The following is a 15,746-nucleotide window of genomic DNA, read 5'->3' on the forward strand; positions in this document are numbered from 1 at the left end:
GTTATTGATTTCCAACCTTTGGAACTAGCCTATAGGGAAAAAAGCAAAAGGTTTACATGAGTATATGGCAGATTGTAAATATTATCTAGCTTGACACTGTAAAAACCTGGTTGACGGAAGATGGAGGTGGGAGTGGGGAGGGCAGGTAGAAGGACATTCCGGGCCACTAAGACCAGAAAGCTTAGAAATGGTTGAGAAATAGTAAGGGTGGGGAGTGGTTCTGTGCCTTTTCATTACAATTTTTGTACTATTTGATTTTTTACCACATGCATATATTATTGTAATTTCTTAAAGGTGAATACATTCCTACACATATTCACATTTACATGCGCACAAGATGCTTCAAGCAGAGGCAAGAGTTGTTTGACTTCCTGGCAGTACCCAATATGGCACTTTTTTGATAATGTACACAAACCACAAAAACTGTTAAATAAATAATGTTGCCACTCTCACTTGTATTTGAGTAAGGTTTAGTGGTGGTTTGACACTACTACCTTCCAAAACAGTAAGATTGCCTTATTATTAACACAGTAGCTGAGCTAAAAGTTATTCAACTTATGCCAAATATGTCAAACTTACTTGTCTTTGTGTTTTCCCTTAGATTGGCAGACAAGTGCTTCCTTATTCTCTAAAAGTAACCCTCAAGATTTTGAGCACTTCAAGGAAAATAAACGTGCATTGAAAATGACAGGTTTCTCAGTACAAAAAAGATGACAATGATAAAGTCTCAGGTTTACTTTGCTACCTTCTGTATGCATCAGGTTGGCACAAATTGCACAGAAATATTCTATCATATGATAAACAGAAGTCATATTGGGCTATAGTAGAAGGTGTTAAGGTTATTTTTCACAAAATGGAGTTGTAAAGCCAAATATTGAGTCCACTGATTATACAAAGTATTTTTATAATCCCTTGGAGGAATACAATGCTTTGAAAAGGAATTCCACTTTTCAGTCAACTGTATCAAGTCTCACAGTTTGGATTTGAGTATCTTGAAGATGCAAGCTCAATAGTAATTTTCTTAGAATATTGGAAATATCTGATGGGTTGAACAAGGAACAATACTTTTTTTTTTAAAAAAAGTGACTTATATATGTATAGGTTAAAACCATAAAAATCTTATCAGAAGTCCAATTTATACAAAGGTGTGTGTTCAATAGGGATCTCATTGATAGACATATGCAATCTAGACTAATAATTTGTAAGAGGTTTGAGAATTGAACAAAGAGGTAAAAACATTAAGATCTAATCCTGGATTAAAGCTAACATTTTATTTTTGTTCTTTGCCTTTTGTATGCTTTTTTCTAGGACTCTTCGTATTGTCTTTTAGCTAATAATTAACAAATAGAATTGAAGCGATGAGATATGGTCCCTGACAGAATGCTGTATTCTTTCCCTTTGAACTGATCTGTGACCTGCTCCATCCTCTTTATATCTTTTAAACAAGTGAAATTTTTATCCAAGTTTTAGGAAAGGCCTCTAAATATCTTACAGACACAGGAAAATTAGTCAAGATGTGCATCTTATAGAAATTTTTATTTTAAAAAAGTGATTAAAGCATCCACCCAGGACAGGATTGGAGGGAAATCCATTTCCTCCATTTCGTTTTGTTTTTATTTTTTGAGACAGGGTCTCACTGTGTTGCCCAAGCTTGTCTTGATCTCCTGGGCTCCTCCCACCTCAGCCTCTCAGGAAGCTGAGATTGCAGGCCAGAACCACCGCCCAGCTAATTTTCTCCATTTCTAATGTCCCCACTGATATAATGAAACCTGTTGGATTTTGCTCTTGTTTCTATTGTAAATGTGTATATGAAAGCCCTACTGCTTTCCAAAGTATGAACTAGTTCTAAACAAATTAGGAAATGGGAGATTTGCTTCATGTTAGCAAGCTACAGAAATAATGTCAAAACAACCAGATAGAAATATTTGCTAAATAATTACTTGTTCTCTACAAGCAATATATCTGAGGTTTTGTTTTTTAAATTGGTAATCAGTAGTAGGAAATAAATAAAATTACCAGATAATTCAAATGTTTTTAGCCTACCAAACAACCAAGGTAATTATACTATTTTTAGTATTTTCTTACTTTAGGTTTTAATTATGACACACCAGTACTGTATATCATATGCCTTTATCTTTCAAGTTTAATTCCATTACCATCTACCACATCGCACCTCCTAATCTGGTTCCAGAGCACACTCAATACATAGTTTTTGAATGGATGAATGACCTCCATTTACATATGGCCCATACATTGAGTGGAATAGTGTCTTCCAAACCCTATTGCTTTCAGCAAGCTTTGCCAAGAATTTTCTCTTTCAAAGATGTCGTACCCAGACTGATTTAAAGTTAGTTGTGTGTATTTTTTCTATGTAAGCCCCACACTAAACCACTTTTTCCACACTCAGTCTATCAATTGTGCATACCAACAGTGATGTGTATTTGTAACCTTACTTTTCTGTATATTTACAAATGGTTTTACTAGAAAATGAAATATAGTTACTAGCTTAGAAGACCAGTAAAGTATAATAATGTCATCCACATGCTTAATATGTCCAGCCTCATGCCCTATTCTCTCATTATACTAAGCTTGTACTTTCTCCTTTGGTCAAGTGATCATATTCTTTGAATTCTCTTCCCCCTCTCAGGGGTCAACATGACCTGAACTGCATGAATAATATGTGCATAAGTTCTTTATACTCTTAATGCATCCCTTATTTTGCCCTGTGACTCTTGCTTAGAAGAGCCAACTTTTAGGTTAATCCCTACACCCTTCAATATTCACATTAATTTCAGCAACGAAAACACACTTGTGTAGGTAAAAAATACCAATGAACAGACATCAGTCTTTGTAATGTATGGTTTTAATAGTAATAATTATAACTAACATTTATTAAGGATATTTATTCAATATGTGTGTCCAACCCAGTGTATATGCCATCCTAGCTCTGCTTAGCCCCACTGGCCCCACCAGGCCTCAGTTGCGTGTTTTGCTTCCAATGGCTGGGGTTGCTTTTAGTAATAGCCAATGCCATTTCTGCAACTATAAAGCCCAAGGTGCTGCCACTGCAGCCACAACAAACTTGGGAGCCACTGAGAGGCACTTTCTAGGGAGCAGACCTCCAGCATGCGCTCTGCAGCTGCCGGGAGGGACCTGTTAACACAACCAGGAAATGCTGGGGACCTAATGCACTATTGACAGACAGGAGATGGGAAGGAGCCAGCTGATCATTTGCCCACCCTTTACCCCATGAATATACCGTTCTGAAACACAGTGGTTCCATACAGCCACTCTGGGGATGTCCCACAGGACCATGCAACCAGCTACTTTTTCTTGATATAGAAAGATGAGGTATTATGAGTTAGTTGCTGGCTACCTGGCGACCAGCTCATAGTACCTCACCTTGTGTTTGTCTCCCTTCTTCTCTGCCTCATTTTCCCCTCTCTTGCTTCCCTGAGATTACACCCCATGTTTTAGTTCCTATGGTTGCGTAACAAATTAATACAAAATTTAGTGATTTAAAACAACAATAATCGTTTATTATTTGTCACAGTTTCTTTAGGTTCCGAATTCAGACAGGGCATAGCCAGGATGATTTTTCTCTGCTCCACAATGTCTGGAGTCTTAGCTGGAATTCCTGAAGGGTGGGGCTGGAATGATCTGAAACTCATTCACTCACTTACCTGGTGGTAGATGCTGGTTGTCACCTGGCAGTAGTAGCTGGGGGTGTCTGCCAGAATGCCAACAAGTGGTCTCTCCTTGTTGGTCTGGGCTTCCTTGTAGTCTCATGGCTGGGTTCCAAGGACCAGCAGAGAGAGAGAGAGAGAGAGAGAGAGAGAGAGAGAGAGAAAGCGCACGGGCGGGCTCCAAGCAGAAGTGGTACTGTCTGGAAAATGTTTAACAACCAGCTCTTCTGGTGGGAAAAAGGTCCTACTTGGTATAATTTTTTAATTTCCCGTGTGTTAATACTCTGTGTGGTAGATCTTAGGGTACCAACTAGAAGTCATTGAACCCAAAGTTGGGAAGAGATGCGTACAATCAGTTCTCACTTACAAGTCAGCACCGCCCCCCCCCACTCCACTTGCACAGAAGCTATCTCCCTTCTATAATCTAGCTGCAAAACACAAAGTCACTTCTGCTGCATGTTATTGAAGGCAGTTACAAATTTCTGCCCACATTCAAGGGTAGGGAAGAGAGACCTCACTAGTAAGAGCATGTGGGATGGGCTATGTGTTAGCGTGACCATCTTTGGAAAATACAACCTGTCACAAGCATTACCGCCTAAACTTTGCCTCAGGCTCTCTTTGGGGGAACTTTGACTAAGGAAACACAGGTATCTTTTGATTCTCACAACCCTATGGGGGTTGTACTACTATTACAACATTTGGTAAGCGGGAACTTGAACCTTAGAGAAAAAGTGTCTTGCCCAAGGCCACAATGACGTGAAGAAATTGAGTTGGGACATAAAGAGAGGCTGTTTTATTTAAGATCCTGAACTCCTGACCCTAGGCTAGTGGGTCTCACATTTTATCAGAATCACTTGGCAGGCTTGTTAGAAAACAGATTTCTAAGCCCCAGCCCCAGAGTTTCCAATTAATTACGTTTGGGATGGACTGAGAAATTGCATTTCTAACAAATGCTCAGGATGCTGCTGTTGGAGGGGGTGGGGCACGCTGTGAGATACACTGCCCCAGGCTATACTGTTAATACATAGTCATTCAAGCATCTAAATGAGAGTAACAGAATTATAGAAGTTCTGACCCCCCCAGTCTTCAACTTCACATATCAGAAATCCAAGCCTACTTATAAATCTGATTATTTTAGGTCTGGGTTGTGCTTAGATACAAGTATCTAATTGCTTGTTGGACTGTGTGATTTGCCACAGGATGTATGTTTGCGTAAGGGGTTAGCTCCACAACCTATGATTCTCTGTAGTTACACGTGTTACCACTAGATGAAGCTCCTGCTGCTTTGCTTTCTTCTCTCAAGAGAACTTGGTTGGTTACAAGATGACATTGACTGGAATTTAAAATTCATAACTAGGATTATTCAAAGTTGCTTTGCTCTGAAGGTAAGGCAACCAGTCTTATCTTGTGAATTTCAATAAAACTCAGAAAGCTAGGTATTAAAGTGCATAGAAATGGCTGTAATCCATTACTTCTCCAGTTGATAACTGTTTATTTAAAGATATATACCCATCACTGCCTCACCTACACTGACTAGATTCATACCAAGTGTTAGCTTCAGGGAGGTACAATCAAAGGGCACCCATGGAAAGAGGAAGCCTCCTTCCACCTAGATAAAAGCTGGGAATTAGCTTCCTCAACATATTTTCGAAAGTATAACCATGAGCCCACCCACATTTATTCAGCTTACATATTTGTTAGAGGATAACCGGTATATTCAGAATTTCTACAGAAGAGGGTGGTAGGAGCAGCTCTCTGGCTTGAAGAAGGAGCTGTCCAAAGGGCTTGTTTTGTAGCTGTATTTACATATCAAAAACACAGTCAGGTGACTCTGGGTCATTTAGAGAAAGCGCTGAAAGAGATGAAGAGTGTTGGATCAGGAAAAGCTAAATATAAGTGTGTGCAAACTACTCAACAGTTTGACCATCAACCCTGTGGAGCTATTGTAAGGTGATCAACATCTAGCCAGATTGAAATGGTTCATAATTCTATCGGTGGTGGGAGAAGCTGCTTCCATTTGCAGTAATGACGCACTATGCAATTGCACCAGCCCTCCCACTTGTTTAGGGAAAAACCAAACTCTCTCAAATATTTTAAAGAGGTTTATTCTGAGCCAATATTAGTGACTGTGGCCTGGGGAAAACACAAACCCAAGAAGCCTTGAGTAAGTGGTCCTGAGGTTGTTGGATTACTTTGGTTTCACACATCTCAGGGAGGTAGAAATTACAGGCAAAGACATAAATCAGTACAAGGAAGGTATATACTGGTTCAATCAAAAAACACAGGATATCTTGAAGTAGGGGTTTAAAAATTACAGGTAGATTCAGATTCAGAGATTATTTAAGTTGCAGTTGGTTAAAGGAGTAAGCCTCTATCTAAAATGTAGAGAAGGCAGAAAGGAATGTTTAAGTTAAGATAAGGATATTATGTCAGAGTCAGTTTGCCACAATACACTGGGTCAAAATGACCGGTTTAGCAAGACTGATGGCCTGCAGATGTGACATAACTCTTGCCTTGCATGGCCTTGACTTCTGTTTATAATTTGGTATGTTACTGCCACAAACAGTCTGCTTTGTCAGTCTTATGATCTCTATTTTAACATTAATGCTGGTCACTTGGTTTACCTAACTCCAAAAGGGAGGGGGCATAACAAGGCATGTTCAACCTCCCATCCTGTCATGGCTGGGAACTCGGTGTTTAAATTTTTTCTGGGATCTCCTTGGCCAAGAGAGGGTGTTCAGTCAGTGGAGGGGCTTAGGACTTTGTTTTTAATTTTACACACTGAAGGCAACTATAAGCACTGGCAAAATATGAAAACATCTGTAAAGCATCGAAGACTAAAAAGGTAGCGAAGACTTACTGAGCTAAGATTCTAGAGAGGATGGATATTGGAAGAGGTGAGCAAGGGATTCCAGGATGTCCCAGGGGTGTGTGCAGATTTGAAAGAGGAAACTGAGAAGCTGCTTCAGATTTTGACAGACTTGCCGGAGCAGGGGTGCAAAAACTGAGCCCAAGACCAGTGGAGAGTAATGAGAAAAGCAGTCCCTGACACCAGGAGCTGACCTGGCACTCAGAGGCCGGCCTCGATGTTCTCCTATTGAACATAAACAATTTCATGGAATATCAACATCAGAAAGAAACCACTGAGTGACTCTGCTGGTTCAAGACAAGCACAAGCCCACTGCATAATCATGTCTGAACACAGCAAACGTGAACATTGTCCAAGCCACAAAAATGACCAAACGTATCCATAGACCGACTAATGTGAGTGATTGCTGTTTCTTTACCAAATCCAGCGTAAGCCTTAGTCTAGTCCTCCCTTCTTATTAAAATACCCAATCACAGAATTAACCCCACTGCCTGGAAACATCTAAAAGCACTGCTGCATCAAGCCCTCTCCCAAACCACCTAACACATCCTCTAATGATCCCTTTTTGACATTCTCTTGAGCTGGCCCCAGGGTTCCTCTTGCATGTGTTCTCCCTTGCTTCGATGAGTAAGAAACCCAATTTATTCAAAAGTCAACCACCCACCTTTTTACATGGTTGGGTGGTGGATTTTTTTTTTATTATTATTACTATCAATATTCTTGAACATTGTGCTGGGACACAGTTAAGTTACTTGGGAACAGTTTGATCCATGTGGATCTTGCTTTTAAGATTTGGTAGGCAGGCCAGAGCAAGAGATTTATCTAGGACTAATTGCTCCCCACTGCTGAGGTAAGACCCATCGGTGTGCTCTACCCATCGGCCCGTTTATCCTGAGGTTTTCCAGTTTGACAGGTGGGCACAAGTGCTATTTCTGTCTCTGCATGAGCACCAGGCATTGTTATTTCCAATCCTTTCCAGAGCTTCAGTCTCTGGCTCTGTTATTTTCTGCACATACATGTGTTGATCTTTATGATCAGCTGAATACTCAAGGGGAACCCTTAGCAGTTTCCAAATCCACCCCCCTCTTTGGTATTCATCCTATGGACTCTAGCTTCCTTGCTCTCAGCCTCTCAGCTCCATCTCCTCAACTCAAGGTCTGCTGGGCTCTGCCTCAGTTCTCCCTTCAAAGCAGCCTGGAATCTCTTTCAAGCCAGCTGGGAAAATTGGGAAATTGCAGAGCTGGGAAAATTGCAGAGTTTGCCTTAATAGTTTCCTTCTCTTCAGGGATCACTGTCTTTGGCTGCCTGATATTCACTGTCTTACTACCTGTTTTTTGTCCATTTTTTTACGGGAGCGGGGGGAGCTGGGGAGGGGGGACTGTTTCAAGCAAGAGGATAAATCAGATACCCTACTCTATTTTGGCCAGAAGCGGAATTTCCTATAGATTTTTTTAGTTAAATCTTTAAATAGTAGGACATCAAAACAATACTGATTTCATTTCATCAGTTGCTTTCTATCAGTCAGTTGGAAGCATAAAAATTTACTTTCAAAATAAAGTGTTTAACAAGCTCAGAATCACTCTGGTTTATTTTGCAACTGTACTTGCTGTTTGAAAACGTGTCATCAGTTATTTAGGTAAGCTTTAGTTGGAAAATGACAGAGACACCTGACTTTTTCATTTAGCTGTTAAATAAAAGTTTTCATTGTGGTACAATTTCAGCTGTCTAATGTCAGGTTTGTTTAATATTCTATTCTACTTCAACAATGTAAGATTTTTATTGTTGCGTTCTTCTGTTTTCGTTTTTAACAAATGCTTTGTGGAAGGCATGCTAAAGATAACAGTTTTCGAAAAATCATCTTTCTGTCAGTTACTGGTTTAAAATTCTGAGAATATGCTGTTTTAATTTTCTACTGAGGCTGAATGAGTTTAAAAGAAGCTATAGAATGCAGTTGCGAGGTGAATTCCTCCTCCTAACCCTCATATTTTGCAGAAGGCCTTGAGTCTTTGTACTAGCATAAACTTTCATTTTTTCTTTAAATAAAAATTTTTAAAAACCATATTATAGACTCTGCCTCTATTTTATTTGAAAATGAACAGAAGCATAGCAATAATTCTGTGAAGTACTTTTAGAGATCCTTTTGAAAAGAAATGAAAGACAAAGAACAGGAAGCTGTTTTTAAAACTCTAAGTTGGCTAGCTTGAGAGTGACAAGCATCTAGCATTGACAAAGGCCAAGGTGTGACTACGTCAAAGGAAGGAAATTCAGTGGCCACACTAGCAAAAACGGAAGAGAGTTGACGACATTTTATTTGTCAGGACATATTTGTCACTTCATTTATCTTGAAATCTGCCCACCTGCAACACAGGGAGCATTAGCAAATGATTTTTAAGGCATCTGAGTGCCTGAAAAAAATATCCAACTGGCTTCATTTGTGAATTTTTCAGCTTGCAACACAGTAAAAGAAACAACTTTGAAACAAGTCTAGGGTGGAGGTTGAGGATAGCTAAAGATGACAACAGAAGATAAATAAAATTTTGATAATAATGGGGTGGCTGAAATAAACTTTGTAGAGTATCCACAGAGGTTGAAAAAGATACAGCAACTTGGAGTCATTTATTTATGACATCTCCTTTGCCTCCAGGACAGCACTTTATTACAATATAACACAATCACTGATTATTGTTATTATAAAGGTAACTGATGCAAGTCAACAACTTTAAAGTTTATAAAACATTTATAAACTATTTTTCACATATTATCTTGAATTGATTCTGAGATTGACAATAATCCTCTGTAGGAAAGTATCATTGTGTCTAATTTGGAGATAAGAAGTGAATTATGAAGATGATTCAATTCTCTTGATTCTAGGTTCATTTCAGCTCATAATTTAAAAAAAAACTGAAGTCATTAAGATTTAAATCTGTGGGGAAGACTCTAAGGGGATGGAAACATTTGAAATATATTTTTAAAATAAATTTTAATTAAAAATTAATAAAATCTTTAAAACATTTTGACAATTAAGTTTCATCTCTTTGGAAAATTCACTTTAACTCATTCATTCTCACCTGTCTGAGGGCCTACAATGTGCACAACATTCTGATAGGTGCTGGAAAGAGTTGGAGTCCTGGTGTTCGGCCCAGAGCCTGAAGGAGTTGATAATTTAAGGAAGAATAGGAAGCACAAAAATATTAGCCTAAGGTAAGGGCCTGTAGAACAACTAAATAAATGCCTATAGTTAGGGACTGGAAAGGAAGCATGTGTCATTTCCAGGGTGGCTTCTTGGAGGGGGCATTTACCCTGTGACAAAGGGACCCTGGGGTGTTACATAGACACTTTATGTCACATGGAGTAGCAGCTGCAGTAAAAATGAGAAAACACTGGCTCATCCAGAAATGGAAAGTATGCTGATGTGCCCGAAGCATGGGGCAAATACTGGGCGATCTAAATGCAGCCACCTATTCAGCTGATATTTACTGAGGGTCTCCTACATGCCAGGCTCTGCTCTATGCTCTGGGCATTCAGCAGTCAGCAAGCAAAGTTGCTGCCTACAAAAAGCTATGTTCTGACGGAGACATGGGTAAAAAAATAATAAGTGTAGAGTGAAATAATCAGGAATTGAGAGATGCTAAGAAAAAACATAAAGTAGGCTGAGGGGGCAGACCCTGGGTGGTGTTGGGGTGGATTTAGGGAGGAAGGCTACCATGTTAGATAGAGCCAACAAGGAGGGTCTCTCTGAGTGACAGTTCAGAGAACCCAATGAAGTGAAAAAATGAGGTGTGAATTCTCTAAGCAACAAACGTCCCAAAGCTTATCCTCTGATCAGGAAGAAGAAAAGTTGAGAACCCCTTTTGGTGGGCAACCGTGTCAATAAGCTATGAAGTGCTCAGATCTACTCAACGTTGTCTTCTAGGATTCTGTAGCTCAACCCCATCGCCCTGTTCTTCGTTCTTAATCACCACTTCTGTGCCAGTGGACAGGGAGATGTCTGAGAACACACACACATGCACCCTCCCCACCCTACCCCTTCCACTCACAATTCAGCTGGATCCAGTCACAAGTAATGTCACAAAGCTACCCCCAGTTTCCTATACCTCCCCTACATCCCCCTAACCCCTGCAGAATTAAATTTCCATGAATAGGCCCCTGGGGCCTCTTCTTGGTCCCCTTTTTCCTGTTCCCCTGGAAACTCACCCATTTCCAGCCATCTCCCCACACCCTGAGGTGCCCCTCTAACTACAGGAAATGCCACCCTGAGGCACAAGGCGAATGCCACTCCCATTCAGCCTTGTGCCTCTGGCTCTAGATGTAGGTTCCCACCTTGCTTTCGTCCCTTCTACTCCACCAAATTGTTCATCCAGGTTAAAATAATAAAATATAGAGAGAGGGGAAAAAGTAAAGCTTGAGAGTTAACTAGGATCTAATCATGGCAACACATGATGTTGGGCCAAAGCCCAGGTTGCGAACACAAGTGCATCGCAGGCTGGCGTGTAACACAAGCATGTGAAGAGGGTCCGTAAGACAGTAAGAGCTAAGCTCGCTCTGTTTCACTCAGGAATAACACTTGTGCGAGTGCGTTGCCTTTTCATAGACTGTGATCGAAACAAACAAAACAACTGTAGGCTGGCACACAGGCTGCCTGCGGGCCACCCGTGGGCCACCCGTGGTCTCTACACTGGGACCTGTCTCTCTGTGTAAACAGAAAAACCATGGAAAGGTCTCGAGCAGGGGGAGGCATGGTCAAGCAGCAGTAGAAAGGATCAATCGGGTGACGCTGTACAAGCAGACTGCAGGGGACAGGGCTTAAGGAGCCTGAAGACCTGTTCGCAAGCCATTGTGAGGAGTGATGAGGGCCTGGACTACTTTAATCGCTGTGGGATTTTTTTTCCAAGTTGGATAGAAAGAGATTAAAAAGGAAGAATCAGTAGGACTTGCTATCAAATTGGAGATGGGTAGAATCAAAATAACCACAGGATCCTATGGTGGAGGATCCTGGTGGAGGAAGGCTTAAAGCAGGTGAAGTTAAAGCAAAGGGCCCTGATCTGGGGAAAGAAGACATTGAGCTGTTAATGAAACATCCCTGTAAAGACAGACCATCACCCCGAAGCAGAGATCAGAACAGGAGAAACGCTAAACCTGCGCACTGAGAAGGGTAAAGAGAGGGAAGAACAACGGGCAGAGGTTTCACTTTTGCAGAAGGCCCATATTCAGGCGAGAGAGGAAGTAGAGGCCTTTCTGAACAGGGAGGACAAAGACAGATCAAGGAGCTGAGGGTGAGATACAGTCCCCTGGGGCCCAGAAGGCAAGAGGTTACAGACATGGAAAAGCCAAGGCTAATCACCTCCGAGAAAGGCCACAGAAGCTGACTAGGAGGCCCTGGTAACCTTGGAGTTACCTTTGGGCGATGCATGGACAGAAGTCAGATTTCACAGTGCTAAGAACACAGCACAGTGAGTGAGAAAGTCAAGATTGAGTCTTCAAATAACTTGGCAGGAAGAAACATGAACTGGGTTACACTCGGGGATAAGGGGAAGGGGGAGATAAAACAGCAGGACCGACAGCTGCTGGGGATACTGGAGTCACATCCTACCCTGCAGTGTGGTTTGGCTTGTACTCTGAAGCCACTTATTGGTACTTTCTACAGAAAGTTTCTTGTGCTTTTTGGAATAAAGCTTCTTTCCTAAGCCCCATTTACACCTCCATGATAATGAACCAGCTAGCACTGTAATCAGGAAGTATGCAAAGCTCTGAATCTTAGAATAGAAAGTGAAAGCAAAAATAAACTCCTTCCATTAAAATCTGCAACAGCGTGGACTGAGGTAACAAATCAACCTCTCTTTGTCTCTTGGGTTTGTCTTAAAAGCAGAATTTTTCAGTGAGAATAATGGCCTAAACTGAAGTTGTAGAACTGTACTGAAGAGGTTTTGTAATCTTAGATGAGGCTCTGGGGAAAGAGGGTGAACCTGGCACTGCTGTATTGGAAAGTGTGTGAGGTTGAGGATGGGACTTGATTTAAGACTCTTTCTGCTTAAATGACTCACTCTCTTTTGGTGATCTTTTAGCCTTTCCCAAATGTTTGTTACCATTTTTGCCTCTTCAATTCCGGGATGTTTATCTAAGGTGCAGGGCAGTATAATGGAAAGTCCCCTAGACTAAGGGTCAAAGAGCTGTCCATCAGTCCAGATTCTGCTTAAAAAGTTCCTGTGTGAATCTGGGAAAGGCATTCACCCTCAGTTTATCTGAACACTAAGGGCTTGTGCTAACTGGTCTTTAAAATCCTTACCAGCTTTAAAGTTAAGGACTATGTGAATAAATATCAAAGCCTTTCTCTCCACTGTTACCAATAAAATACACTCTGGGAGGGTCAGCTATAAGTAGGGGCAGAACCGCCTCTTAATTTAGGCCACAGCATGCAAGTTAATGACCACGTTAATAATTTAATATCTAACATTCATTACATGCTTCCTGTATGCTAGTTGCTGTGCTGTGCCCACTTCCTTACATGAGTTATTTCATTTAATCCTCCCAACACGAGGAAAGTACAATTATTATACTGTATTATAGGTGAGGAAAGTGATGTTCAAAAAGTCAGAAACTTTGCCTAAGATCATACAAGTAAGTTTGGTGGAGCTAGTGTTGGGATCTGGGCACTCTGATTCTAAAGCCCAAGAATTAATGAATAAACCATCTTATTTTTTGAAACCCTCAGAAATTCAAGTTCCTAGACCAATTATGACTTTAGTTTTCAAAGGTTCTTGGAACATTGAGATTTGATAGCAGTAATTTAATGCTTGTCTTTAAAAGGAGGGAGAAGTGTCATTATTTAAAATTATTGTATTTTTTGTTCCTTCAACAATACCCATTAATCTGCATTAATATTGCACATTGGAAAATGAAGTAATTGTATAATTATTTCTGAGGAAATTTTTAATGGTTAAGAAAAAGAAAAGACAACCATACATGGATTTTAGTTGGAGCAGGAAGGTGGCAGGGTGGGAGGCAGAGTTGAATCACCTCAATTAACTACATTGTTTGTTGTAATTTTATATGTTTTGTACTTTTACTCTTCTAGTAGGAGGAAACTGCCTTAATTCTATTCAGGCAGTAAATTCAGTTTGATTTAATTGTGTTTTTAAAGGTAGTATAACGTGAAGAGGACCAAAACAATTTTTAAAATATTTTCAGTTAGAATATTATAAACTCAAATTTCATTTCCATGGCTTATGATATATTGGATTTTTTTTTTAAATTTGGACACAAAACACATTTATTAAAGCTGTCCATGACATTTATATTCCTACTATATTTACCAGCAAAGGAAGCCACCTGGCCAACTCACTTACTCCTCTATTCCCAAATAAAATTATTTACTCCAATGAAAAAGTTCTGCTTTCAGTGGGGCTAAAAATAAATCAAAGCATTTGGGTTTTGTTCATTATTATTATTATTGTTATTTGTTTGTATCAACTTATGAAATACAAATGTAATTTTGTTCCATGTATATATTGCATTGTGGTGAAGTTAGAGCTTTTAGGGTATCCATCACCCAACTACAGTACATTGTACTCATTACATAGTTTCTCATCATCCACCTCCCCTCTGCCCCAGCTTTTTATATATTGGAAATAAATGGAGGATAATTACCACCTAGACCAGCACTCTTTATACCAGTAGCCATAGAATAAGGTCATTCAGATGATGTTATTTATTGAAAGAGGTGAAGTTCAATGTCATCAGCAACAATAATAATATCTGGTATCCAAAGAACATAGGATATTCTTTGGGGACTGATTAAGACAAAATAGAGACATATTGCACAGTTTACTTTCAGGCATTCAGGCATGTTCTTAAAATGATGTAACCAAATGTTAAAAACATTCAAGATGCAATGAATTTACACACTTGCCTTCTGCTCATTGCATAGGAATGCAGAGGAAATTCGTTAAATGCAATTTTAAAGTAGGGTCCTTTTATTTGAGCTCTACATAACTTTTATTTGTAATAACCAGATGATAGGTTTTCTTTGTGAATTAAAATCTTTTTCTTCATGCTATAAATGTTTTTTTTTTCCTTCTAGATTAAATCCATTTATTGAAACATTGCTCAGATCCTGTGTGTCATATCTGGAGCTGATGCTGTGCTACGGAGAACTATAGGCGTAGCCTGGATATCAACTTGTCTTCTAGAGAGCAGAATCAGTGTTCCATTCTTCTGCAATGGTTAATTCACACGGAAAACCAATATTTAATATTTACATAGGATTTTACTGCTTAGCAGTCATCTTGCCCAAAATATGCATTTGTTCTCAATTCTCAGTGTCATCTAGTTATCAGTCCAATAAGCATCCTGGAGCTTTCCCAGTAGCCACCAATGGGGAACCATTTCCTTGGCCAGAGCTAAGGCTCCCCAACACGGTCACTCCCCTCCACTATGACCTTTTAATCCACCCCAATCTCACCTCTCTGGACTTTGTTGCATCTGAGAAGATTGAGGTCTTGGCCAGAGACGCCACCCAATTTATCATCTTGCACAGCAAAGATCTTGAGATCACGAGTGCCACCCTTCAGTCAGAGGAAGATTCGAGATACATGAAACCAGGGAAAAAGCTGCATGTTTTGAGTTATCCTACTCATCAACAAATTGCACTGCTGGTTCCAGAGAGACTCATGCCTGGCTGGAAATACTACGTGGATATTGACTTCCAGGCCAAGTTAGCGGATGGCTTTGAAGGGTTTTACAAAAGCACATACAGAACTCTTGGTGGTGAACAAAGGTAAGACCTTGCTCAGGTCACGTACAGTCTCCTGTGGTGCTTTCCTTATGAGTTACAGCTCTTTGCCAGGTGCTTCAGCAACCATTCAAAAGAAATCCAATAAATGGTGGGGAAGTCGAAAGAAGGGAAAGCTCTGCTATTTTAAGGAAATCACAGCAGAGATGGGAAGACAGGATTCAGAGGCATAAACAGCTGTAGGGAAAACAACTAGGAGGAGGGGCCGGCATATGACTGTGGTAAGACAGACACGTCTATGTGCTAGGGGAAGGGATGGTCAGTGCAGAGACGGCTGAAATAGGGAAGGCTTCTCAAGGGAGGTGAGTCTTGGTCTGGGGCCAGAAGGAAATGTGAGATTGGGGTTGGGAGAGAGGAAGTAAGGTGTACATTGCCCAGAGAGTGGCATGACTCAAGTCCAAGA

The 15,746-nt window shown here is 40.3% G+C and overlaps 1 protein-coding gene across 3 annotated transcripts in view; it reads left to right on the plus strand.

Moving 5' to 3' along the window:
• The first annotated feature begins 14,636 nt into the window (after positions 1-14,636).
• Positions 14,637-15,746, plus strand: part of ERAP2 (endoplasmic reticulum aminopeptidase 2) — a 36,777-nt gene continuing 35,667 nt past the window's right edge. For all 3 annotated transcript variants that reach the window (XR_006738453.1, XM_045565693.1, XM_045565695.1), the window contains exon 1: positions 14,637-15,328. Coding sequence is in view for 2 of the 3 variants with exons in the window: in XM_045565693.1 (XP_045421649.1) it covers positions 14,772-15,328 (557 nt within the window). In the remaining variant the exon portion in view is untranslated. The remainder of the gene's footprint in view (positions 15,329-15,746) is intronic.

The sequence above is a fragment of the Lemur catta genome, chromosome 12 (genome assembly GCF_020740605.2).
Source record: "Lemur catta isolate mLemCat1 chromosome 12, mLemCat1.pri, whole genome shotgun sequence".
Classification (NCBI taxonomy): Eukaryota; Metazoa; Chordata; class Mammalia; order Primates; family Lemuridae; genus Lemur; species Lemur catta.